This window comes from Drosophila eugracilis, unplaced genomic scaffold (assembly GCF_018153835.1).
Source record: "Drosophila eugracilis isolate 14026-0451.02 unplaced genomic scaffold, ASM1815383v1 contig_2154, whole genome shotgun sequence".
NCBI lineage: Eukaryota > Metazoa > Arthropoda > Insecta > Diptera > Drosophilidae > Drosophila > Drosophila eugracilis.
Window position 1 is genome coordinate 5,824,358 of NW_024573038.1, and position 26,345 is coordinate 5,850,702.

Below are 26,345 nucleotides of genomic sequence, written 5' to 3' on the forward strand. Positions count from 1 at the left end.
TACTTTCTATAACTCTTTAATAGTGGTTTACATATAGTATACGTTATATAATATTGGATAATTACTTGACAATTATTGTGCTCTTGGAGAAAAAATATTATGTTTGCTTGTATTGATTCCTCGTTCAGCGAAAGTGGTTTAAGATAGTTATCATAGCTCATATTATACAAATTACAGGATTACAAATTAAACCAAGAAAAACTCACTAACTTAGACTAAAACTTAGGCGAAAAAACAAGTAACAATCAAAAATTATCTAGAATCTAATATTAGATTATACATTTATGAGGAGTATATAACTCCTGTGCTAATGGGTAATTCATTTTGGAGGCTCTTGAAGATGTTCAGATTGGCGGATATTATATATCTGGCTAACAAAATATTATTTGGAAGCCAAAACTAAGCCAGAAAAAGACGCATAAATTTAGTTAAACATTATATTGAAGCAATGGATATACATATATATTTATTGAGATATTTAAAGTACATTCCTTACATGCAAATATTTTACTAAACGGTTTTATCAAGAGCTCTTGGCTAAGATGCAAATATAAGTAAATCGCTTACATTACATTAAGATCTTGTACTAGGTCTATTTTCACAATTGTGGATTCTGTTTAATTTTTGTTCTATTTTAGAGCATTTCCCAGAAGACTTGCGACGGCAAATTAGATGGTTTGTTTAACTGAAAACTGGTATCTAAATCAGACTATAGTTACGGTTGGGTTTGTCATCTTGTTGCTGTTGTACAACGGCTGATAATGGGCACTCGATCCGTTCTTAACACTCTGACAGCCATTGGGATACCGCATTTTGACCACATTTGGATTTTGGGTTAACGACGATGTTGATGAGGAGGAGGACGATGACGAAGATAGCGATCCGGTTGATGACTTATTCTGCAGGGGCAGTGCCTCCCCGATTAGCGTAATCCTCACGGGCTTATAGGCGTTGCCATTGGGCGTAGTCGGAGTCGTATCCCATCCAATGGATGAGCGTCTGGGGGTATCAGGAAAAGCTGCCGCCGCCAGCTGTTGATTATAGTTGGTCAGCGTTGTTGAGATGATAGTATGCCGGCGGGTCTGGCTGAGAGCTGGGCAGGATTTCTCCTGCTGCTGTTGCTGCTGGTTGTGGTTGCTCTGGTGGTGGCGAATGATCGTGGTGGCTGCCAGCGTAGAGTCGTGCAAGTGGAGCGTCGGAAAGTGCGTGGTATAACTGGTATATTCGGGCTTACTTCTGCGAACAGAGAGATTAGGATTAGTTGGATGCTCCAGGAAATTGTAAAATTTTCTATTAAGGAACCATAAGCTTTGACCATGCTATAAGGATTAGTTTTACTGAGAAGATGAGATGAATCTTAAAGGTCTTTAAGATATTCAACAAATCCTCAAAAAGTGAATTAAAATACAATTTCCAAGAACTCGAAGAGTTCTAAGCTAGCTTAGTGCGAATGTTTAATGAATCATCAAGTTTTTATTTAACTTTTGACCCATCCCATCTTCTCGACGTGTTCTGGGTTATTTTTTTAGTTTGCATTACCTTGGGACTCTATTTAATTGCCGCATGCAATTAAAACGTTTCACAAACAGTGTTAAATTTTCAGTGACAAATAGGTAACGTTCTTAATGCATAAGATTAGTAGTTAGATATCTTAGATATATTAAAGCTTATATAGTTTTCATTTAGTTAGTGGTTAGTAAATGCCTTTGGGAACTTAGTTTCTCAAGTGCAAGAGTTACAATTATCCATACAGTTATAGCTTAGGTGTAGTATACATATAAGATTGATGGCACAGAGCACAATGATGGCTAGGATGAAATCACAAAATAGTACCTGTTGCTCCCCAAATTGTAGTCTAAATGTCAGATTGTTAGAGATAGAAAAGAGCGGTGTGTGTGTGTATAGTCCATGGGAGCATTTTAGAGGCGAGTGTGGAAGAAAGAAATTCGTATGGGTTAATCGGGGCAAAATCTGGTCTATTGTTAGTCGATTTAAACAAAAAAAAGAAAAAAAAGATGGAATGTCCGCCTCCTGCTGTTGCTGCTGCCAAAGCTGAGGTTGCAGATTTGCAGCTTTCAGCTCTAGCTACTGCAGAATCGGCCCTAATTAGACTGCTCCAATTGCAATTTGCTGCCATTAACGTCAAGAGCCGGCAAAAAGTGGCCAACTGATTTGCATGCCAGCGAAGCGTGAAGCCAGCTGAAACCGATTCCAGCAGCAGCAGCTAGCAACTTGCAGCTAGAAACTTGCAACACCAACTGGCCAATTGCAACAACACTACTCAAATTATATAATGCAAATTAACAGAAAATGTGACAAAATATATTTAAAATGTGTATTAATGGAATTTAATAAATCAGCGGAATATAATATTTTTTTTGTTAATGCAAATGTCTTCCCATAACTTTCTTTTCCAGTATGTTATTATTAGGTTATTGACTCCAATATAGTAGTTATAGTTATTGTTAATATAAAAGCAGTTTTAATAATTAATCATTTATATTGAATAATATGTATAAAAAACTCCTCAGTGTATAAGCAATAACAGGCAGCAACAGGCGGCATCGTTTTGTATTAGTTTTGTTTAGTTTGCGGCCGCGCAGCTGCGGTTGATGAAAAGCCCCCAAAAATTACAAGTATTACACAAAATTACCGAAACATAAAAAAAATGCAGAAACAAAATACAGATAAATAATGCAGTAAGACAACAACAAAAAAAAATAGGAAAAATTGAAACAAACATGAAAGTTTGCCTACCTGGACAAACCCTCCGCACCAATGGCAAGTGGTCGTGTCTGTGAAAGTGGAATCGGAATTGAAATTGTCGATAGCTTTCGGTTAGTCAATGTTGTGCAAACACATATGATCGGCAAGAAATATATATATCTATATATATTTATATATACAAATGACCCGAAGGCCGAACATACCCGCTCCGTTTGGGTGGCCATGCTGATGAGCTCCTTGCCCGGTTCTCCACCAGATCCATTCGAAGCCTTCTGCCTCTTCTCGGCCTCCAATTGCTCGATGAGATCACGCTGCAGGCGAATGGTGCGATCACGATCGTCCACTTGACCCTGGATGAGAAGGGGTTTGGGAGGTAAAACCAAAGATCAGTAAATGTCAGTTCACTCTTGTGGAGCGAGCCATGAAAGGTCACTAGTGGTTATATATAGATATCTAAGCCATAGAGTGTGAAAATCATATCTATATAGGTAAAACGCTATCTTGGCTTAGTTTTTGCCTTTTCAAGACAGTCATGCTTTAATTTCTTTATAAGTGCTTCTCTTCTTTTGAGTTACTAAATTAAGAAGCCAATTCTTTTTCTCAATTAAAGCATATTTTTATAGCATATTTTATACACAACAGCTAAGCAACTCTTTTAACTATTTATAATTGTATGAAAGGAGTGTATATATTGATCGCTTTGGTGTGTAAAAATTGGTAATCAAAGGTGCAGATAAAATGTTAACGTATATTATAAATAAGAACTTAAAAGTATATATATTTTTGAAAGACTTTTATCTGCTCCTTTAATTCATAGTCATAAATATCTTTATCGGTTCAAGGGATTGTTGTATGATTTGTGTTCTGTGGCAAGTCAAAGTGCAAAATGAACTTCTGATATCAACACATCGCTATGTCAGTATTTATATAAAATGTTTATGTTCTCTTGATAAATAGATTTATGATTGGATATATTACATGCTACATAGATTAAGATTCTATGTATCTAAGAAACATTAAGGAACAACAGCGAGAGTAAAAAATGCGATAGAAAAGTTTCGTCCTGCTCCGAATAATTCGGTTTGTGATACCCAGTTTTTTTTTGTGTTCTCCCAGCTTAACGAGCAAACGAAATGCAAAAAACGTGCAAATACCTGAAGGTAAACCACCTGTCTACGTAGATCCGATAGCTCCTGGAGCGGGTCCTCCGTTGTGGACGAGGTTAGACTGGCCAGATCGATGTCATTCAGCTGTTTGCTATCCAATCCGCAGGCGGCAAACAGCTGAACGTTGTCGTTCTCGAAAGGATTGAGTGTTTCCGTCTGTGGAAAGGTAATACGAAAACCAGTAAGTTACTTTCCATTCATCACTTCTGCTCCAGAAATTGCCGCGGGCACAAATAAATAAATTCAAACCGAGGACAGCAACGTACCCGCATCAAATCAAAATCTGGCTCCTAGGAGTTGTGCAAGTGAATGGGGAGTGTGAGTGATGGGTGTGCCATTGGAAATGTATGGAAAGAAAAGTCAATTTGAAAGGAAAATTATGAGTGTACTTAAAGAAAGTAACTTAACCACAACAACCATAAGTTATATATTATTTGTAAGCCAAAAAGTAACTAACAAACTATGATTATACATAATTTCAAAAAGTGATGAGGGACATTAAATGAGACCTAAAAATATTATTTAAATTTAGCCAACACTAACCTCCTGGAGTATTCGCCGCAGTCGGAGCAGCTGCTTCTTAAACTGCAGCACATCCTGGATCATGGCATTGCGGAAGGACTTGTCATATAACATTAGATCGTCCGACGAGCTGTGCAGCTCGCCTCCACACCTATTGCCGGATGCTCCGGATGCAGTTCCTCCTCCTCCAGAGCTGCCACCCAAGCCAAGGTGCTGCTGCTGCAGATGACGCTGACGAGGCAGACTGGCCGTGGAGCCGGACGATGTCCTTGAGTTGGCCGTGCTTCTTTTTCGGGCAGCAGCGGCCGCCGAAGCTCCGCCGCTGTGGGTGGACCTCAAGCTATTATCCGAATCGTTCCCGGTGAGATGTTGGTCCTGAAGACGCGACCGGTTCAGCAATCTGGTGGCACGGGCTGGCAACTGGGCGCTGTAAAAAAAGAGTAATTGAATTATTAATAATTAAGTGATTAAGTAAAATTCCGAATAATATTAATCATTAAAAAAGAAATAACCGAGAGTGCCTGTGATATGTTTCGTTGGCCTGTGGCGCACTGCTGGCCATAAATGTGGCATAGTGGTAGTGGATATGCCGCTGTTTGATGGTCATTGGTGAGCTGGTCCGTTGATGACTTCCCAGGAATCTATTTTCCGATGTCTTCAGATCTGTCCTGACCCTACGCACTCCACTGGGCGAAGATTTGCTGGCCGAACTCGCCTCCGACATTGTCCAAGCTGACAAATCGAATTTCTTTAGGTCGCTACTTGGACTTTAATGCTCCATGTTGTTGCTTTGCGGCAATGACACAATCGCGTCATGCGCAGACCACCAACAGCTGTGTGGAGACTTTGTAGAAAAATATTGTGCGACCTCAGTGCACTGAGGAAAAATGTGGTATTGTTAACCATACAAAGTACTTATTTAGCAGAAACTGAGCCGCAGTTTGTAGTTCAGTAGAAGCTTTATCTTTAATAACTTTATTGAAATAGTAAACTAGGAATTTAAACATCTTAAGAACTCAAAAAGTGGGTAACTATTTTCAATGTTATTGTTGTAGTGTAGGGGTGAGTTTTACAATTATTTTTTCAATTAACGTGGTCGCAATGAAAGTGAAATGCCATTGATTAGGGCTGGCCAAAGGAGCCACCAGTCGGCAGTTGTCAATGGGCAATTAAGATGGGTGAGCAGAATGATGGAGGGAGAGAAGGAGGTGGAGGTCAGGTGGCAGCGAGTCTGGTAACCTGCACGACATGAATGCTGGAAATAAATCCACAGACGCGGCTGCCTTTCAGCTGAATGGTGAAAGTCAACTGTTGCGTGTTGCAGTCACCCAAAATGCAGGGAGAGGGGAGGAGGGAGATGATTGTATATCTTACACATGCGCAGTTGTTCAAAAATTTTACGGCATAATTTAAACAAACTGTTGAAAATCGTATAAAAAGAGCAAACAAAAGGGAAAATCATTCAAAAATAGTTAGCTCATTCGATTATTCACGGTTGTAACGAAAAGGTTAATGGCTAATGGATTTTGGATCCTATCATAATACCCGCAATTATAACGATATTTCGGTTAGTGGATTCATTACGACAACGAAATGTATCTCACGAAGAGACTTTCCTTCAGTTACTAATTAACCGAGCTCAGTCAAGTTAAGTTCCATGAGTAATTTGGCCCCCAGGGAACTGGCACAGCGGCAATTTGAATATTTGAATCTGCGAACTTTGTTGATGGCTGCATTAAGATGATCGCGAATTGCACGAAATGGACTGTGAACAATTTTCAGCTCATCTGGAGCGGCGATGAAAGTAGGAATATACATCTTTTATTGTTCCAAAGACCCCTTCTATTTTCACCGTTAGGCTGGGCTTGTCGGCGCCATAAAGGTTCTCAGCAATCTTTCATTTCAATTAAAATTAAATTCCCTGCTGAGATGGTTTTGATTGCATTTGGGAAGGGAAAGATCGGACAAGCTGATCATGTTTGATTTATTTGCGGTGTAATGTTGATTTATTCGTTTAATTTCCAATTAGGTTTGCTAATTAAAAGGAAACATAGCTTACAATTATTTATACTTCAATTAAATTTTATTACTTAACTTTCAAGTAAACATAACTTTTTTTGCTGATAATCATAAAACCGGTAACTATTGTAAAATTCTAATGGATAGATTTTTGTAATTTATGAAACAACAAAGGCAAAGCCAAAAGTTCAAATGGACCCACTCGAGTGTTTCCAAACATAAAGCAATTAAAGTGTACATTATGTCCAAACCATAAAACACAAAATACACTTTCCCAAATCCCACACACAACCACTGAGCTAGCAAAATTCCACATGCTTGTGAATTTCGCACGCCAACTTTATGCGGTTTTTGTACTATGAATATGAATGCAGAAATCGGGCCCCAAAGAGATCCACCGAAATCAAAACAATACGAGTAAGTCAGTACTTTGCACAACTCAATTCAGCGAAACTCAGCAGGCGGCAGTGCCGGATATTTCGTACTCTAAACAAAAAACAAACCGACTGTCAGACGACAAAATGTCTGTCATTGCAACAAGTGCAGAAAATGGATTCATATATCTATATATGAAAGGCAATATTAGCAGGGGTGTAGAAAAGGGGGATATTTTAAAGACCTATGGGTAATTATTATAGTGAAATTAAGGGTGATTTATATTTTAGCTATAACCCAAATAAATTTATTATACATTCCCATCTAATAACATCTTAAATCTCTCTTAAACTACTTTATAATAAACTCAGAGAAACCTATTTACCCCAAAATTTAGTAGTAAAATCTAGATAAGGCAAGTAAAAGCATTTCGTATGCGAGTTTTATTTTGCTACGTGATGAGCGTTTAAGCACATAATTATATTCTCTGATGATAAGGTTTTCCAAAAACTGTGGCAGTAAAAGCCCCCTGGAAATTGCCCCTTGGCTACGCACCTGCTTTGCAGCTACCTTTCTACACATTTAGTACGAATGTGTCTCATTTGTGACTGCACACGCGCCACTGCCAACGGCAACTGTCTCGGCAACACAAACTTGGCTCACTCGGTTTGGTGCAACAGTTAACAGTCAACATGCAACAATGACAAGTAATCATAATCATATAGCGATCCACGGTGCAGAGGCGTTGACATACACTACTCGAACTTCACTTCCCAACGGTACTTATCAATTTGTGCGGCAAAACGTCATTTGTCATAGAGTCGGAGACCTTTGGGGCAAACACATAAATACAAACATATATGATATTGTATAGGAGGTACCCATCTGTATATATAGTATATATAGGAAGGGGAAGTGGAAATGGAAAGGCAGCTTCATTAGAGATCCCGGGAAGGGGGAGCAGGCTGCAAGCCACGCAAGTAATGGCAATGGCCATAAAAAAATAAAGAAATAACCAACATTCTCACACGGCCGCCTCTGATGAGAATCCGGTGTGTATCTCACAGGTCCAGAGTTCTCTGTTCTCCACGCCGAGAAAAACTAGATCTAAAGATCATGAATCTAACTATATCTTTGAGGTTGAGATTTCCTTTGATATCATTTTTAATGAATTATTTGAGATCACTTTTTATATTCTTTATCAACTTCCGGATGTTAAAAATGATTTCAATTTAAAGAACCTTACTCTCTCTTTAATTGCCAACATAAAAGCGCATTTTCTTGAAGTGTGTAAAGTGAGGATGATGATCAACGATGGTTAAGATGGGGATATACGTATGCCCAGAGACTGTGTTTGGGGCTGGGGAATTTGAAGTTGGGGAGCACTTTCGTGGCAGACAGGTAGATAGGAAGGTAGGCAGCAGAGGCAGCAGCAGTTATCTGTATCTGTATTTGCACTCGATGGTATGTTCGTAGTTTGTGTGGCAAACATTCTGTTGAATTATGCATGGCGATGGAGATGGAGATGGGAACAACCCGTACCCGTATCCGTAACCAAAACCTGAACGCGTCGCAAATGCAACTGAACTTGAAGTGGCTGAAAAGCCATAAAAGGGGGCACCTCAACCCCCCTCCAGCTTGCCCCCTTTCTTTCTTTATGTGCCTGATATCTCTGTAATTGTTACGTTTATTGCATCAAATTCCAAAAGATTTTCCAAACGTTGCCTGCATTTGCATGTGACACACATTTTAGCCCATTGTGTGTTAGGCCTACCCCTTCTCCCTTCTCCCTTTCTTTTTGTTTTTGTTTTTTTGCCCCTCGGTTGCATATCGAATTACGCAAAGCTAAGAGCGGAAATCATCACCCACTTTGGCTACCACTTGGCTAAGGTTTCTGGGCTTTCGGTAGCTTCTGTATATGCCGTTTTGTTAACCCTCCAGATTGTGCCGACAATTCGTTTCGTAAATATACGCAATGTACAGCAGTTCTCAACTACAGTGGAAATTCATTAGGTTAAACACAGTAATAAAAGTTATTGGTAGTAAAAATTTTAATTTTTTTAAGATGGATTGTATATATACTCGTATAATATCATCAACGCTTTTTCTTTTTGCTCAAGAACTTTTGATTATGAATGTTGTACTTGTGGAAGCCCAACCGTACTTCTTCTACTCACTTGAAACTGCGGGTCTAGGCCAAATGCGAAATGTATCCCAGGCAAAACGCTCGTTTCATTGACACTTGTGCCCGCGGCGTGTCTTTTGTTATGAATGCTGATCGTTCGATGGCGTCGGCGTTAAACCGCCTATATACACGTTTGTATCTGTATCTGAATCTGAAGCTTTGGATGGGCAGGTAGCATCTGTATCTGTATCTGTGGCATGGAAGAGGCACCAGTGCGTATCACTGGAGGCGACTACTGCCTGCGGTCACTGGCTCTTTGCTTTTGGCTATTATTATTATCTGTATATTTTTTTTATTGTTTTGTTTCGGTTATTAACAACGCAATTTAGGACTACGCAATAACTCCCACGCGCTTTTCGAACCGCGGCTCTTACACAATTCACCAATCTACAATTGCCTTTATTGGCAGCGCTCTTCAAACCGATATTGCTGATGGAATGATATTGGATTACGAATATAATTTATTATTTCGCATAGCTAACCGCACTGAACTCACAAACCGAACCGCGTGCTTTGAGATCTTGTTTAATACTGGAGCCGAAATCGAAGTTGGAGCCACGGCTCAAGTGGTAATGGAGTGGTATGATATGGCAATGGAACAACACAGTGGAGTTGGATAACTTTTTAGCGGGATAAATCCAAAATCAAAATATGTTTTAACACAGGAAATATGTTCACAGATCAAAAATACATTATATACTTAAATATAATTATAATTTTATGATTTAAAATTCCAAAAATCGCTTGAAAATCGTCAAGTTTTCCCACTGTAATTGGTTGCTGTTGTTACCAATGTTTCGTTTTCCCAGCGTTCCTTTCAGCAACAGCAACATCAGCAGCCGCACCGCTTACACGAGCAACATGAACGGCTGGCAGCGGTAAGAATGTTGCTGGTGGGTCGAAAGAGATGTGGTCGTGTGGGTCTGGGCCGCTTTTGTTAACGTTCTCAGAGTGTGTGGCACAGCCGTTAGAAAGAAAGAAAGCCAGATCTCTTGCTTGGGGACGAGAACAGCAACGGCAATAGCCATAATATTTATGCACCCGGAATGCCGAGACTGGGGATCACAATGCTGCTTTTGTTGCATCCGCGTGAGCGTTTCAACTGAGAGGCAATCATAACTCAGATTGAGTGGGCTTATTCAGTACTTTCTGACGATGATGATGACGAGGAGAGGTAGATAGAGAGGAAAGGGAACCTGGCCATTATGTATGATTCATTCACTGGCCAAGCGGGTAAGCCAGTCTCAAGGTTAATCCACAAGTGCGGTTTAGCATGTGACTGGTGGTTTTTTTGAAGTATCTGCAGCTGGCTGGTTTCCAGATTGGCCTTCTAATGTTGGCTATGTTTGGCCAAAAAGAAACCTAAAAAAGGAAAGCCAATGTCCCGACGCAGGCGCATCTATTGGATCCATCGAGTGACAGGTTAAACCGCAACAACACATTTAGCCATAGCCAGCGGCATTTTGCAGTTATTTGGCTGTTGGCTGCGAAACAGGTTCACATATATTCACCAGACAATTGATTTTTCCTAGCAATAAAGTTTTTCTCAACTTTTGGCTGGAGCCAGAAACGACTCCATCGATGTTGATGTCGTGCCGTTGCCGGTTGTTGTTGCTGGTGTTGCTGGTGGTGCTAGTGTTGCTGTTGTGACTGTTGCTGCTAGTTCGTTGCCATGACAAAAGAATGCGGCACTCGCCATCAAGTCTCCGGCCAAAGTCAAAATGTTATCTTAACTACGGCCACGATTTGGCCAAAAAGCCAAGACCCAGTCTGGAGCTCCCATAGATGGAGACGGGAATGCCACACAGAGAACAAAAAGGTTAACAATATATATTTTTTGGTTTAAGAATTTGGAACATTTTTTACAAAACAACTAATAGATAAAAGATAATTAAATCTTGTAAATTGAAGTGTGAACTATTTGAAGAAGATTGAAATGCAGAAATATATAAGTTGGAAAAAATTGAAGTCTCAAGAGTATATTTAAGTGATCTTAAAATTTTAAAAAATCATAATTTTTTATTTTCTGTGGAAAAAGAAAGAAAAAGAGAGATGGTGGTGGGAGGCATAGACAATTGGAAATGCCAAGTGCCGTTGCCGTTGGTCGCGTCTTTGGCTTTGGCTTCGCCCAGAATGCACAAGGCCCACACAGAGTTGTTGTTGTTGTTGGCTGCAGCATTTTGGCCCATAAACATGCCCCAATAGCTATCCCCTTCTCTTTCTAGTAGCCGGCGCTAAAACATGGCAATTGGGACCGACAACGGGAACTGAATTGGGAATGTCGGATGGATGGAGACGCCAATGGATGGGTTCGCCGATGGAGTAACCTTTGGCAACTGGCAACAAATATAAAAGGCAAAACCTGTGAGTACCAACCTGTCCCTGTCCTGGCCTGTCCCACTGATGTCTGTCTAATTTTGGGCTAATTTCAATTTCCATTTCCATTTACCCTTAAAATAAAAGGGGAAGGGCGTGCCATGCCAAAGCTGTGAGCTGGCCAAAGTAAATTGCATTTGATTAACCCCAGAGCGCCCTTTTGGCAAACAGAAACAGACAAACAAACAAACGAGCAAACACGTGAGATTCACTCTGGCTGTTTGTTTTGGTAGCTAAATCAATTGATGAATACTCCTGCATGAGCAATTTACATTAATACTAGAAGGCATAAAGGGGTTTTATTAAGAAACTATTAATATTTACAATTTAAATCAAAATTGTACCTCTAAAGGTTTTAATGCAATTCATTAAGAAATGTACTTTTTGAGATTGGTATTTACTTTGACGGGAAATTAAATAACGAACTCAACGAGGTTTAAAATTACATGTTATGATTGTTTATGCAATGAAGAAAATACTGTGCTTTTGGGAAAAATTAACAGGATTGACCAAATGTTCTTTTCCATGTGCCAATCGATAAAAAATTAAATTACAGGCTCAACTACGTGTGCCATTCAATATTCGGACCATTTTCGGCTTTGTTATCGAAAAAATACTGATTATTTTCTAAAAAAAAATCCAGTGTACGGTTTCTTACACAAAGTTGCCATATATTTAGCAGTATTGTAGTTCCAGCTTCGTCAAGTTGCTTTTCTTCAACTCAAGTTACAGCATTACTTTTCGCTTTGAGTTATGTATTAACCCGAAACTGGTCATAAATCTCCGCCTTTCTAGGGCTAACTTGAGTAATCTCTTACCGGCCGGCTGAAATTTGTCTAGCAGCCAAAGAGAGAGGAAGGCTGCGCTAAAAAGGGGGAGAGGCTGCTGATTGATTTGCAGCACCTCAAGTGGAATTGGGTTGCCGGGGAGCAGCAGGAGGAAAAGTGCCGGGAAAATGCACTTAATAATATTCCAACAGTCGCTGGCTGGCTACCTGCCAAGTGCAGAGCTAATAAAACCAAATCAAAGGCGATTCAAAGAGCCACCGCCACCGCGTTTTCTGACCCGATGCAAGCAATTCAATTAGCTTTGCCTAGGTAAGGGGGAATCGAAATTATTCGAATCAAAAAACGGAGATAACTTTTAACAGATAAAATTTTAGGGAATGGCAGGTTTTATTTTCGAGGGCGTAAAACCACATTTTCAAATAGATTGGTCATTGAGATTCCGAGTTACGAGAGGCCAATCAAGTACGTATACCATTAACTTTTGACCTATTTATCTACTTTTACAGGAATTAATTGTTTTAAACATATTTCAAATTGGTTTTTGGGTAAGTCATCTTTTTAAATTTCTTATTCGGCAAAGTATTAATTAATTATAAACATGTTAAAAACTCACCTTATTCTCTCCCTTGGTCCTCCACGCTGCCTTCTTCCACGCAACAAAGTATTGAGCTCCTTCATCACATCGCTTCCTTTGCGCTCCAACTCCGAGAGAAGTTCCGCCTCGGTCTCCGCCTGTATAGGATCAATATCCTGCCCACCACTGCCAATCCTGTGAAGATCGGAACCACTGCGACTGCGTCCCGTGGCATTTGTCATATGATCGATAGAGTCCACACTGCTGTTCATATCGAAATCCATCATTAGATCATCAGAGCAAATGGATTCACAGGGGGAAAGAGTATCCAAAGATTCAGCTCGATCCATGACTGCCTTTCGCACCGCTGCCGGAGTTCTCAAACTCAACTCAATGGCCTGTTGAAGCGCGGTGCGAGCCTTGGACTGACTCTTTAAGGATCGCAGAGATCCTGTTTGGGTGTGGGTCAGCGTTTCCATTAAAGTAGGTGTATCCGTTGCCACCTCATGGGCTTCGCTATTGCACAGCAAAGCTGGCTGATCTGCGATCTCATCATCTATGAGATTTCCACAATCCGAGCCCAAGGAAAGTGAATGTGAGGCGTGAGTTGGAGTGCCAGGTGATATGGGGCTGCGACTGCCTGGAGGATCTAAATCCAGTTCAAGAACCGGCGAAATATCATCTATATCGATGTCATCAATATCTTTCTGTTGCCGTTCCTCATTTAACTTGTGCTTTTGCAGCTTGCCACCTGCCTCTTCGGAATCTTCGGTGCTGCTGACCAAACTATCTGTGGGAGAAGTCTCATCATCCAACAGGAGGCAACTACTACTGGCCAAAGCCAGCTCGGCAAATTTGGATTCATTGAGAGCATTGTTGAAGGAACGGGGACGCGAGGTGCCTGCCTCCCGATTGTCCACCAGATGAAGATTGAGCATAGGCTCCTGACCCAGTTTGGGTGGAGTTTCCGTCATTGAAGCTGGAAAGGATTACGTGAAATAAAATAACTCATTGGGAAATCTAAAATAACACTTACAGATTGTACTAAACTGCATATCGGTGTTGATCAGGCTGATCTCATCCAAACCCAAGGACATGTCCTCCTCCTTCTCATTATCCCTGGGATTCTCAGGAGCCTGGGTATCACTACTGATGCTCATGCTCATGCTGCTGCAATCCTGAGCTGCCAGAGATTCTCCAGCCTGCAGGCGCCAAGTGGAGGCCACCGAGGACTGGCTCTGATGTTTGGCACTCTTCTCGGAGGTGGACGAATCCAGATAAAGCTTTTCCTCGTCCACACTCTCGCTCTCGTCGGAGCCACTTATCTTGGGTTTCTCTGGTTCCTGATCCTGTTGATCCTGGGCTCCAGGGGTTTCCGCTTGACGTCTTTCGTAACTTTCCCGACTCAACACCGTATTGGATCGTACCAAACCCAATAATGGAAGAGGAATACTCTGACTTCCATCAGTGGGTAGTTTTGGAAGTGCCAGTGGTTCCACAAAAGAATTTGATTCACTGGAGGGCGGATCATCGGCATCGCGAACCTCGAAAGTGTGTCGTCCACTCATCACCATCTTGAGGTTTCTGGGCCGGCTGCGACTTCTCTTGGAACCCACTGAGCTGCCCGAACTGCTGTCTAATGCCATGTCCATGCTAGCTATTCCGGAATCTGCACTAATCTCTCGACTTCCTGAGAATCCTCGACGTGTGGAGTTATTCGTCAGCTGCTTAACGCTCTTCTGGTCAAGATGTCTTGACTGTGGTTGGACATGCACTGAGGTCAGAGGATGCTGTCGTGAGCTGGTAGAGATGTCCTTGGCCCTTGCACCGGTCGAATGGGCAGGCACCGGTGACTGTACACTGCTGCTAGGCGTGGTCGGTGTCGTGGCTGTCAAACTGATGGCCACCGGGTACTCTGGCCTAGGCAGGCTCACTGTCTGCAATGTGAACTTCGCATAACTCGCTGGAGTGGGTCGCGGTGTGGGGCGAACTCTGTAAAAGTTCAAAGAAATGGTTTAAGTTTGATATTTATAATAATATTTCTCCTTAATGTTTTTATTTTTTGATATAATATATATTTTTTATTCCAGATTTGGGTTACTCACATGACATTGGCATGCATGCTGGCCAGATTGTTGTAGTTATATCTCGGCTGCATTGCTCTCGATCCCGACCCGAATCCGGATCCCGAACCCGACGTTTCGTCCGCTATCTCACCAAAGAACTGCCGCCTCTGATACTCGATGGTGGTGTTCTGATTCAGGTTGAACGTCAGAGTTTTAGGTTGGGCTATTTTCGGCTCCCCATCGCCGGATCGTCCGGCGTGTGCGCTCTTGGAGCGTCGTTTCACTGCGGGAAAAATCGAAAGAAGTTTTATTGGATGTGAAAATGGAAAAGTTTTGGTTTATTTTTGCGGCATCGACACTCACAATTGCTCACCAACACCGGACCACTTCCCGTTCCGCTACTATTATTATTGTTGTTGTTCTGGGCATTTTGGACTGTCGATTCCGTTTCAGATTCTTCGCTGGGCGCAGTTAGGCCCGCAGATGCGGGGCGTGGCACCGCCCCACGATAGCCAAAACGTCCACCGCCAGCCGCACCTGTCGCCAAAGTGCCGGTCTTCTGGACAGCGGCGGCGCCTACTTTCTCAAAGTGAACGGGAACAGCTGTCGGGGGGAGAGAAAGGGACGAAACCAATGAAATGTTGGCATGTCAAGTCATTGTTAAATTGGCCAAATTGTCGCCAAATTAAAAAGCCATAACACTTGGTCAGCTATTGCCATTTTTCAAAGGATAAAGCTACTTTACAAAGCGAATTGAAACTTTACTTCCTTTTAAACAAACATAAGAGCGTAAACAAAACATTTTTGAGTTGAAGTAGTAGTAGCTTCACTATAGACCACCCTTTTTGACAACTTTCTAAGCAACCATAACTACATTCTTACCTCCCCCAAAATACTCAATTTACTCGACTCACCTGCATTCCCGTTGTCGTCCTTTGTGTCTGTGCGATTTGCACTTTTGTCCCCACCTTCCAGGAGTTTCTTGAACTTCTTGGGCGTCCCATTGAGCTTTTTGCGGAAACCAAACGACATGGCTGTGCCTTTGGTGTGCACCGTCTGATTCTGATCCATCGCCTCTGAGGGATTGCCATTACTATTTCCGTTGCCATTGTGGTTGCGGCGACTTGACTTGCTGCCCTGTTTCTTGCTCTCCGCCTGTCCCTAAAATGGAGAAAACCGGATAGGGAAAAGGGTGAAAAGCGATTAGGATGAAAGCGAAACACATTTACAAATCGGGTCAGCACAGATGAGAGGCGCACGAAAACAAAGGAGCCTCGAGGACTTCCCTAACAAGAGACAAAACACAATAGAATACATAGCTGTTAGCTAACTACATGAGTCACTTCGTCCTACGAACAATAACTATTTGCGAGATACTTTTTATGGAATCATGATAACTATCAATATGAAAGCGAATATACGCGATATGTTTTAATGGTCCGCGGAAAACACTTTTTCTGGGATGTTCCGGTTTTCACTTTAGATGCAAATTGCGTTAACTTTATGAAAAAGTGTAAATGTGAAATCCGGAACAACCTTTGATAATGTACTATCTATGATACATATGTAACTGATGTTCATATTTATCTAAAAGCCAATACTATTTTATTCAACAAAGGAAAATGTCCATAAGATGTATATATTTATGTGATGGTACCATGATGACTGCCTCGACTTCCGCGTCGTTTGCTGCGTCCTCCTCAACTGATGATTGCTGAAGTTCCTGGTCTAGGAGCGTATCCTTATCATCGATGTTCTTCGGCTCTTTGTGACTTATTTGTTGCTCCTGATCGGAATTTTCCGCACTCGGTTCGGCGACCCCCTCCTCGTTAAGCTGGTGTGATGCGAATTTTTCTAAAGAAACGACGACGGGGTTGTCGCATTCATCCATTTTGCAGGTCGTCGACAGAGGCAGAGGAACTCGCTATTCCGGCGAGCCTCCGTCCGTTTGCTATCTCCCCGGGGAGTCGTCTTGATTTTGGAGTCGAATATATCCACTTTAGGATGCAGTATGGCTATGTTCATGACACGGCCGCCAAGGCGCACAAATTACGCCATTTATAATTGCACTTGAGCCGCACACAGATACACAGCGAGTACCTGCCAGTACACCCACACGGGGGTCCTTGAAAATCTAACGGCTTGCTGGAAAAATCCTTTGCAATCTGCTCGCACTTTTCACGCCTCACGTTATGCAAACTTTTTCCTTTACAAAATTTTCTCACAATCTTAGTTTAAATTGTCTTCCTGGTTTTCTTTTTTTTGGTATTTGTTGTTAGTTTTTTGTTGTTTTTTATAGTTTTGCTCAGTTTTTTTCTGCTGCGACAGAGTGGCGACGATTTTTCACTTGTGAAAGCACGGCAACGGAAAATTGAATGGCGTGCTGAAAATTCTCACGGAGCGAATGTCTTCTTGTGGTGGGTCTGGTCGTTACAGTCTCTTTTGCTTGACCACAAGGGGAGAAAATGAAAAATAAACGGAGAGAGAATGAGAGTTTCCCGGTGTTTGCTCATGCGCAAAAAAGGGAAAACAAGTGGCTGTTCCGCAGAAAATGGTCTAAAGTCGGGGGTGGCTTAGTCTGGCGCCATCTAGCGGTTTTGGTGGTGCTTAGTTGGGATATGAACCATGGCAGAAGACAAATGTATGGAGACTTATGTATTTTTGTAAGTAAAAGCGATTTTAGTTAGTTTGTAGACTATTTGGTATATAAAAATATAACTTTTTTTTGTTATTTATTATTATTTTAATAAAGTAACTTTTAAATAGTCGCACTTTTTATGATATAAGGTACTTAAATAAACGAGATTTTATACCAAATTAAATTGAATTTGTATGAATATGAGAATTTTCATGACCTACTGTAAAACATTTTTAAAGAAAAGCCTTAATTCTTCAATAAATCAAGGATTTCGGATGTAAAACAAGGTTGATTTTCCTTTCTTGCACACTCAGTGATTCATGTAAAATTCAGGTGTAATAAGCCCTCTGAGACATTATCCGAGTAAAATAAAATTTGGTTAAGGTCAATTGCTGAGTGGGGAAGGGAGGGATAAAGTGCTTCGTTTAAGTATGAAAGATGATATGTGGCGAGGGGGCCGTTTTTGACAGCCTTTCCTGACTTTCCCCGACCACAATGTTTATACAAAATTAGCTTGTAATAAGCCTTAGGAGAAAAGGAATATGAATATGCAAGCTCAAACTTTTAAAGGAAAGGCTGGTAAGTGTTCATGGAAAAAGAATCTCAGCCCCTTGGGTTATTTACCCAAAATTTTCTTCAGGGTTGTTTAATTGCAATTTTTTTATGTTTTTAACTTAATATTAAACTTAAAGTGCCCTTTCATAGGTTATGTATCCTTTGTTTAACCCCCCAGCATTAGTATTTAACTTTCTGCTAGAAACAATGGACAATAGTCTGGCGAAAGAATAGATTGTTGACCCATAAACGGTGACACCACATTTTCGCCAGACGCAAACTTTCCCGACCAGAACTCGCAACTTATCAATAGAGCTTCGCCAGAAGCCTCAAGTGAGTTGTAAACATTTATCAATATTACTCACCGCCAGCCAGCCGTTGTTCTCGACTGGTAATTGAGGTTCTGGCCTTATTCTGGCCTGGTTCAGGATGTGATTGGAGGATGCCTGCTCCTCGGCAGTTTCGATGGCCTGCAAGAGTTCGTGCAGCAGGAATTCCTGGCAAGTGGAGTACTCTGGGCCAATGGTTGATGCCAGTGGTTCCGCTGGGGCAACATCATTGTAAAGGGATTCAATGTGCAACACTGCCTGCTCCGATGGCTTCCGTCTATGGGTTATGGTGTAATAAAAGGGTTCCTCCTGCTGGTCTGATGTTTGGCTGCTAGCTGCTATGTATTCATTACTCGCTGTCAACTGTTGCCAGATTTTGTGTGCCTGAGCCAAATCTTCGTGGGATACTGCGATTGTCAATACAGATTGATGATGCTCAGCGTCTGGGGACGCGAACTGTTGAAGCGGAGGCGACTGCCTGGAGACACACTTGCCCATGGCATCTTACATCAACTGGAGTTCTGTGGTAACGTACTCTGTCTTCTTATGTTTTTCTTTGTAAGTCTGCTCCCTTCTTTCTTGTCCTTAAAAAATAGAAACAAAATATACTTCAGTGTTTTGAGAATACCTCAAAGCGAAATAGCTTCTGTCGTTTCCTTATCAAATTGACATTTGAATAATGATAAACAATAGATTATATTTAAGTGGGTCAAAAGTGTATTTTAAATGTTAATCAAATGGAAGCAAAGCGAAACAACTTAAGGTATAGCTTGTAAATATGAAAAACTTCGAATATATATTTCGATATACTTCATCATTTTTAAAGGTTTTTATTCGGAAATAAGTATATACTTAACTATAGTTAATAACTAGTTTAACCTATCATTGGCTTCCACTTAGTTTTCGATTCATATTTCTGTCATTTTGTCATAAGAAGTTTGTTTTTTACGATGTAGAAATGAATTCATCGGAAGATTGAAATGAGCAGGTTGGTCATAAGATCCTCCTCGCACGGCACATTGATATGCTGGGAGCTCGTCTGACTTGCGGTTGGCGTGCAGGTAATGATACACCTGTCCCGCAAAAACCACCAAACACCCCTCAAACTGGCCTGGTAAAAAAAAGCGCCGAACCCCAACCCCGTTCTGGGCCAGTCCATTGCCATTGCATTATGCCGCGCTGCACGTTTTTTATTAAATTTTATTAGAGTGCCGCACATGCACAACGGACCCGGGGTTCCGGATACGGAACCAAACTTCTTTCATACCTCCGATTGCACTGAACGAAAGGGGGGAGAGCAGAGTAAAAAAAAGAAAACAGAGGGACGGCTAACACAGAGGAAAAGGCATATATATTCACGCAAATGCAAGTAGCCTTTGGGAGAGAGCTGAAGACCCTGGGATGCAACCTCGGGTTTTTTCCCCCCTCCCTGGTTATCCTCATTCCCATTACCCCATGCTCATCCTCATCCTCAACGTACAGCTCCTGTTCCTGCTACGTAGCTTTATGGCGTATTTGCCGCATAACAAAATTTACACCCACCGGGAGCCGTCGACGCGTCGGTGCACTCAATGGGTCTGCCCTTTGTGCCGTAGGTCCTTTGCTCCAGCGGATCGAGCCATATCCACTAGGTCGCAGGTTTCGCCACTACTCGATAACAGAATTTGTTCAATAATGAATTTAAGCAGGAAATGCATTTTGCCAAAGCCAGTTGAGTGACTTGGCTTATTCGGCAGGTAAATATTCTCGTAGATACATATATACCTCAAGTGCGGATTGACTTTAGTTTATGGCTTGGAGGTGAAAGTAGGTGCTGAAGGAATCTATTACCAAAACAAGCAACTTGATTAAGTATCCTTGGATGTGTGTACTTTTATTGAGGTTGATTGTGTAATTGGTTTACTCTACAAATTGCTAATGGGTTGTTATTACCTAACAATAATGGGAGAACTGTTTGTATTAAGAAACCATTTATAAATAGATTTAGTTAATCAGTTTATTTAAATGCAAGCTCCATAAGCACAATGTATATATAATCCTTCGACTTAAAGAAAAAATTTCTGCAGCTTCTCAGCTTGCAGAGTATTTGGTTTGCTGCTCTCACGAACATTTTCCTTCAATCCGGCTGTGTTTATGCCTGCTTATGTCGTTTGGCTTACTTACATTTGCCGCGGCTTTGTGCTGCATAAATTTTCAGTGGTACGCCCCCACACCCATGCAGCGCTACACCTCCCTTCCCCAAAACATCCGCCCATCGCCCACTGAAAGCTACGTGGCTCTTTTGTACTAACTGCCAACTTTTATTTGCTGCCTTTTCACATAATGAGGCAATTTTGCAGTTTGTTTTGCGCGAGTTTTCACTTGTTACTCTTCCATTTAATAAGCCAAAGCCAAAGCCAAAGGCAGAAGCTGAAGCAGGAGCAGTAGCAGTGGCAGGAGCACAAGCAAAGGTGCTGTAAGCTTGTAACTCTATGTATTCGGCCCTAATGCCACATTTTGTATGCGCCGAGGATAAATCCCGCTCAGATCCTCGGATATTGGTCGCATATGCAAATGGCTGCTGCAGCGCAGGTAATTATGTGCATAAATAACTCCGATTGCTGGCCAAGAGACTGTGGCGCGAGACTCAAGTAATGCCCAAGATTGGTCAAATGGGTGGTGTTCCTTTATGGCTTGCCAGGATATCCTGCGGATGTTCTCAATTGGTTCTCCCCCGAACGCTGGCGCTGGCGCTGGCTCATGCATAAGCATAACCATTGCCCATTTCGAATCGATGTGGCATGCAACAGCTGCTCGCTTACAACACTTCGGATTGCCATGGTCCATGCATTTTAATTGTGCAACCCCGCCAAAAAAAATATATATATAGAGCGGAATTTGTGCACCCAAAAAAAGGGGAAAGTAAACTCCTTTTTGTGGCTTCAAATGTTAGTTTAGGAGAAAAGGATGTTTCTTTCTCTTTACGAAAGTGTTTTTATGGAAATATCAAAAGATTTTATATCTTTTTTAATTAAAAAAGTAAAAGATATAAAAATTCCTTATCAAAGCCCCAATCAAATGCTGATTGATGTTTAAGGCAATTCAAAGAATTAAACAATTTCCCTTCGCTAAATGTTCTTTGTTTGTGGGCGCCCTTTAAGCCCAATTTGGCAGAGTGTGTAAAAGGAGTTGGAATTGGTATGCCGCCACATGCGTCGCAAATGGGGGCAAAGGGACACCGGAGGGTCTATCCAGTAAGTTCGGGCTGTCGGGGGCCAAAGTTTTGTGCCATGATTAAAACGAAACCTCACCAAAGTTGCCACCGCTGACAATTTTAATGCAAACAAAAACTTCCTTTTCGCTTCTTTGGAACGCTGACAGCGGCAAACAAGAAGAAGGCCAACTTATTTTAGCATGCAACGTTCTTTTTTCTTTTTTTTTTATTCATGCCAGCCAGTTCCGCCCCACTACCCCCCCTCTTCCACACCATTAATGCAAATTGACGCGGATACAAGTCGCTACAGGTGCCAGATCCGTTCAGGTAGTTTCCATTTTTTTGGCCAGAGCTTTTCGTTGGCCCGTTGGTGGAAAACTTCTGGCAATTCACGCGGACATTTGCGGCTTTTCTGCCGCCGAAAGCAATTGCATTTTGGTAATTGAACAAGTCAACGCTTAATTACAATGCACTACAGTAAAACACCATAACTGTCTGCGGCATTGAGTGAAAATCCAGCCGGCATTTTCCATTCAACGAAAGCGAAATAATTTCCATTCGAAATGCGCAAAAATGAGCAATTCTTTTCAACCATTTTCTGCCTGGATTTCAACCCGTTTTTTCGTTTTTTTTTATTTTTGCACCACCCACTGGTGTTTTTGTTGGTTTTTTGTTTGAAACAATTTAATTGACGGCTCATTTTGTCTTGCGGCAGAAATTCCATTGGAAAACAGGAGCGTAGACGCTGCTGAAAAAGTTCACTAAAATTTATACGTGATATCCTTCATTTTTCCCCGATTTAAAATCATTAAAAAGTGTGTCATAAAGTATGCTTTAAATATTATTTCAAGACTTAATAAACACAGTATTAAAGCAGTTAGCAAATTTTTCCAAATTTAAAATTTTAATTGGTTTTTCCTATATTTTTACCTCACAAAAACACATTTCTTAATTACGTTTAACAGGCAGTGAAAAAATTGCTACGACACCCCTTTTATTCGGCAGTCGAAACAATTCAGCAATTTATCGGTTAAAGAGCGACGTCCGGGAAAATGACAGAAAACAAAGGAAAAAACCAGTGAAAATGACTTAAAGCAATACCAGGGGACAGTGGATTGTTAAAAACTGATCTATATGCTTGGTTATTGAGCAACTTTGGCTGTGGCTGTCGATGGCTCAAAGCCTTCAGCGGAAAAATGTATGGCCAAAACCAAAACCAAACACAGCAGCAGAGGAGAAGCGGTGGGCCAAAAACAGATAGCGGCTGTAGACACTTGATAGGTTTTTTGCGACTCCCCATACTCCTCACCCCCTTTCCACCTCTCCAACTCCTTTTTCGACCCGCTCCCCATACACTATTGGCCATAAATCAATTTTTCAAAAATGACACTGGGAAATGGAAAAAGTAAGCTCAAAGCTGGGCGAATATTGAAAGCGTCGTCCGCTTGCCTCGATATAAACCGATACTCTCCCATGAATTGTCAAACGTACAAAATATATGCATGCATGCATACATCTCTATATATAACTCATATATGTATATATATCAATATATCTATATATTAATAAAAAATGTGTGTTTGGTCCTAGCATTTTTTGGGCATCCTAGAAGCTCTGGCATTTTTTATGCTATCGCCTGTCGTTATTTTATTTTTTCTGGCTTTGCAAATCTTTGCAGCTGGCGTTGAAAGTTTGTCATCATAAATTTTAATATTATTTTCGTAGCGAATGCAACAGGAGTTTGGGCGAAGGAAGCGTTTTGCGATGCAAAACTTGCCAAAAGAAGCATAGAATCCATAGTTCGGCAAGTGGGGAAATGAGCACATTAATAGGAAGGGGGGCGCAAAAGGCACCCTTGCCCTCCACTTCCCTGTGGGAATTTTGAAAACCTCTGTGCAGCACACGCGGCGTATGCGCAATGCAGCAGCTTCTGATTCGAAAAATTTTCCGGTGGAGAAAGGGAAAGAGAAACGCTAGGAAACATCTGGGGCGGCTGGCCGGAAGCCCATATTCCCCAACATGTGTGAACCGAATGTTGATGAGTGCCATATAGTGAATGCATATGAATGAATTACAGCCCGCCCAGATCTTTGCCCCCTTCAGAGTTTTTCATCCCTCTCCCCGTTTCTAGCCTGGTTTTGGCCTTTGAAAGCGGCCTGAATGAAAGCGTCTGGCTTTGGCGGCATGAATTGCATGCACAAGATTGTTTTGCATAGATGAGTGAAATCACCGGGTGCATTTATTGAACCTCTATGTACCTGATGACAGCAGACGAAATTGACATTGATTGGTCCTGAGGCCTCTACTCCCAAAAGGACTAATGACAAAGAATCAACCAGGGGGGGAGGCTCAATTATCCTAGTTTTCTCTGAGGGCTTGACTTCTTTGAATTGATCCAATCCGTATTTGGTTTGCTATTGAAAAAAAATTAATGAAAATATATGTTTACAAGCAAACAGCTCATGTTCTCAAGCGAACTGAATTGCTAAAACAGTTTTAAAAAGAAAAAGGGAATTGGAAAAGAAAATTGATATTCCAGGTGATATTTTGTGTACTAATTTCAGTTTGATTATCGGTTTACAAGTGATTTGATTTCAGTTCTAGACTTTATTGAATTCAAATTGTAAAATCCAAATAGTACAGTCCAAGCTCTTACTAAAACTTATCCCAATCAGTTACCCATCATTAAGTATTATTGCAGAATGTTTCTTAAGAGCAAACAGCTGAAAGGCCTCACGTTTTAAATTAATTAAATTCTCTGCACATTCGAAAATTGCCTGCAAGTATAGTAATTATTAGCTCGGCTCTAATATGCATATGATTTTATGCTCTAAGATTTCAGACTGATTACCAGACACTGGCTGACTACTGAAATTTTATATTTAATATTCACCGAAAATTATTCGAGCAAATTTGTAGCAGTCACCTGCAGGCGAACAACGGAGTCCCAACAAAGTCAAGCGATACGTGAAGTGAATGTGAAAAGCCAAAGATTTAAGCCTTTAAGTGATGTGGCAAGGTCGTTGCTGGGATAGGTTGAAGTTTTTGGGTGGGATTATGAAGTGTGCGGGGGAAAGGATAAGTCCGAATGGAACTGCTCCAAGAGCTTATTTGCATGCTGTGATTAAGTGACCAGGTCATATAGTAAATGCAGTCTGGTATTCATGGGTATTCCGACAATTTCGTCTCGTTTCCAAGGCAACCATAATGCTTGCCACTTAATTATTACTTAGTCTTTATTAACATGGCTCACAGCTTTTGCTGGCCTCTCGCTCCCGATTAAAGCCATCAACAGAGCGTGCAGTTTGGATTTCATGGATATTGTTGTTATTGTTGTTGCTGTCGTTGTTTTTGGGGGGCTCAAATGGGCTTTATTTCGAGGCCCGGTAATTGCAAAGTGTTGCCATCGTCTTCTGCCTGCGTTTGTTTGTCAATTTGCGTACTTAAAAAATTCTTTTATATAAACACGGACCGACGATGGAGACGACGCACAGACACACACGCATACACACAACTCGTTGTTAGTGTAACGAGCCATATGTGTTGTGCACATAATAATTACGCAATTGGCAGGAATCCCCTTTCCTCACGACTCCCCCTTCAAACCCTCTCTCTCTCTGGCTTTATTATTTGGCCTGGCTGAGTTCGTCTTTCGCCCGAGTCGAGTGTGTCATCAAATTAGTTTTAATTATATATTATATTCGTTTTGCACACATTTCAGCATTAGCAGGAAGCACGCGCAATGGGTCTCCAGTGCGTATGAGTGATATTTGCCATGGCAATCGATTTGTATGCCCGGCAGCATTTCGCCCGTCGTTCTTGTTTAAACAATTACCCCGCTCATTGTATTTGGCGCCCTCTCTCTACTACAGCAAGCCAAACAACAAGCAAATGTCGGGTATATGTGGGGGAGGGGGTGTGGTGATCCACTACCTGTACCAGATATCTAATATGCATGGCATTCAGGGAAACGAAAGTTAACGCGTCAAGTGAATAGTGACTAGTGCACGATGGAAAAAGCCAACCAAATGGGTCAAACCTAAGGTATTTTATCAATAAGGAATACTTTTTTATAGCTGTGACCATTTTAGAATGACCTCATACCTCTTTTTTGGGCCTTATTTTTCACAGATGTTAATCCATTAAAATTCAATCTTTATCCCTAAAACAAGTTGCTATAAAGTAATAGAAATACTTTAAGACTGCATTACTTACAAAACTTAAATTTAAATAACATTAAGTGCTAATAAATGTTAAAGAAAAATAAAGATTTCCATATGCTTCCTTGTATTTTTCCTCAGTGTACTTCGTGTAACGACGACATCGACACTCTTGCGGCTGTTGCTTTGGTTTCGCTTTGAGTTTTTGGGTTAGTTAGGGTTTCAGTTTCAGCCACAGATTTGTCTCGGCATGCAAATTCCCATTTTCCACCTTTCAGACCCACCTTTGGCTTATCTTATCACTGAGCACATACGTACGTTTGTACTCGTATTTGCCGTAATTAATTTGAAATTCTTAAGTACTCGTTGTATTTTTCGGGTGGCACTTGATTTGACACTTAAGCACTGTAAATTTTTCTACACTTCAACCTGCTGCTTTTCTTTGTTACTTCACAGGGCGACCTTGAATTTAGCGATCAGTTTTTTACTGTTTTTGCCATAAGTTAAGTTTTGAGTCAAGAGAGTCGCGTCATATTTGCTTTTATTATTAATAGCCAAAAGCGTCGAAAGCAACTGACTGCGGGCTACGCATGAGACTGGAGACTCGAGACCCGAGCACCCAAGAATCTACAAAGCTACGATCGGAGCATTAGAAAAGCTCGCTCTTTCTAC

General features: G+C 41.2%; 1 protein-coding gene across 16 annotated transcripts; it reads right to left on the reverse strand.

Annotated features, from left to right (window-relative positions):
- LOC108114243 lies at window positions 1–26,345 on the reverse strand. 16 transcript variants are annotated; one of them, XM_017225127.1, is made up of 15 exons: window positions 25,958–26,342; window positions 18,357–18,904; window positions 15,713–15,959; window positions 15,162–15,401; window positions 14,838–15,081; window positions 13,769–14,724; window positions 12,772–13,711; window positions 4,437–4,842; window positions 4,160–4,183; window positions 3,882–4,049; window positions 2,931–3,077; window positions 2,758–2,795; window positions 1,834–1,855; window positions 1,540–1,548; window positions 1,120–1,236 (listed from the first exon to the last, which is right to left on the reverse strand). In XM_017225127.1, the coding sequence occupies exons 2-15, from the start codon at window positions 18,816–18,818 to the stop codon at window positions 1,231–1,233; spliced, it is 3,909 nt and encodes a 1,302-aa protein (XP_017080616.1). In that variant the 5' UTR covers window positions 18,819–18,904; window positions 25,958–26,342; the 3' UTR covers window positions 1,120–1,230. The 16 variants fall into 16 exon arrangements, with proteins under 16 accessions (XP_017080610.1, XP_017080609.1, XP_017080607.1 ...); XM_017225128.1 differs by having other exon boundaries at window positions 1,134–1,233; window positions 25,958–26,344; XM_017225129.1 differs by lacking the exon at window positions 1,540–1,548 and having other exon boundaries at window positions 25,958–26,341.

Excerpts from the sequence above, each read along its gene's own strand:
- LOC108114243 (XM_017225118.2), bottom strand. The coding sequence starts at position 18,818 with ATGGGCAAGTGTGTCTCCAGGCAGTCGCCTCCGCTTCAACAGTTCGCG. Across the intron at positions 3,078-3,881 it reads GACAGGTGGTTTACCTTCAG|GGTCAAGTGGACGATCGTGA; the intron begins GTATTTGCACGT and ends CTTCTCATCCAG. Across the intron at positions 2,796-2,930 it reads TGGCCACCCAAACGGAGCGG|ACACGACCACTTGCCATTGG; the intron begins GTATGTTCGGCC and ends CCACTTTCACAG.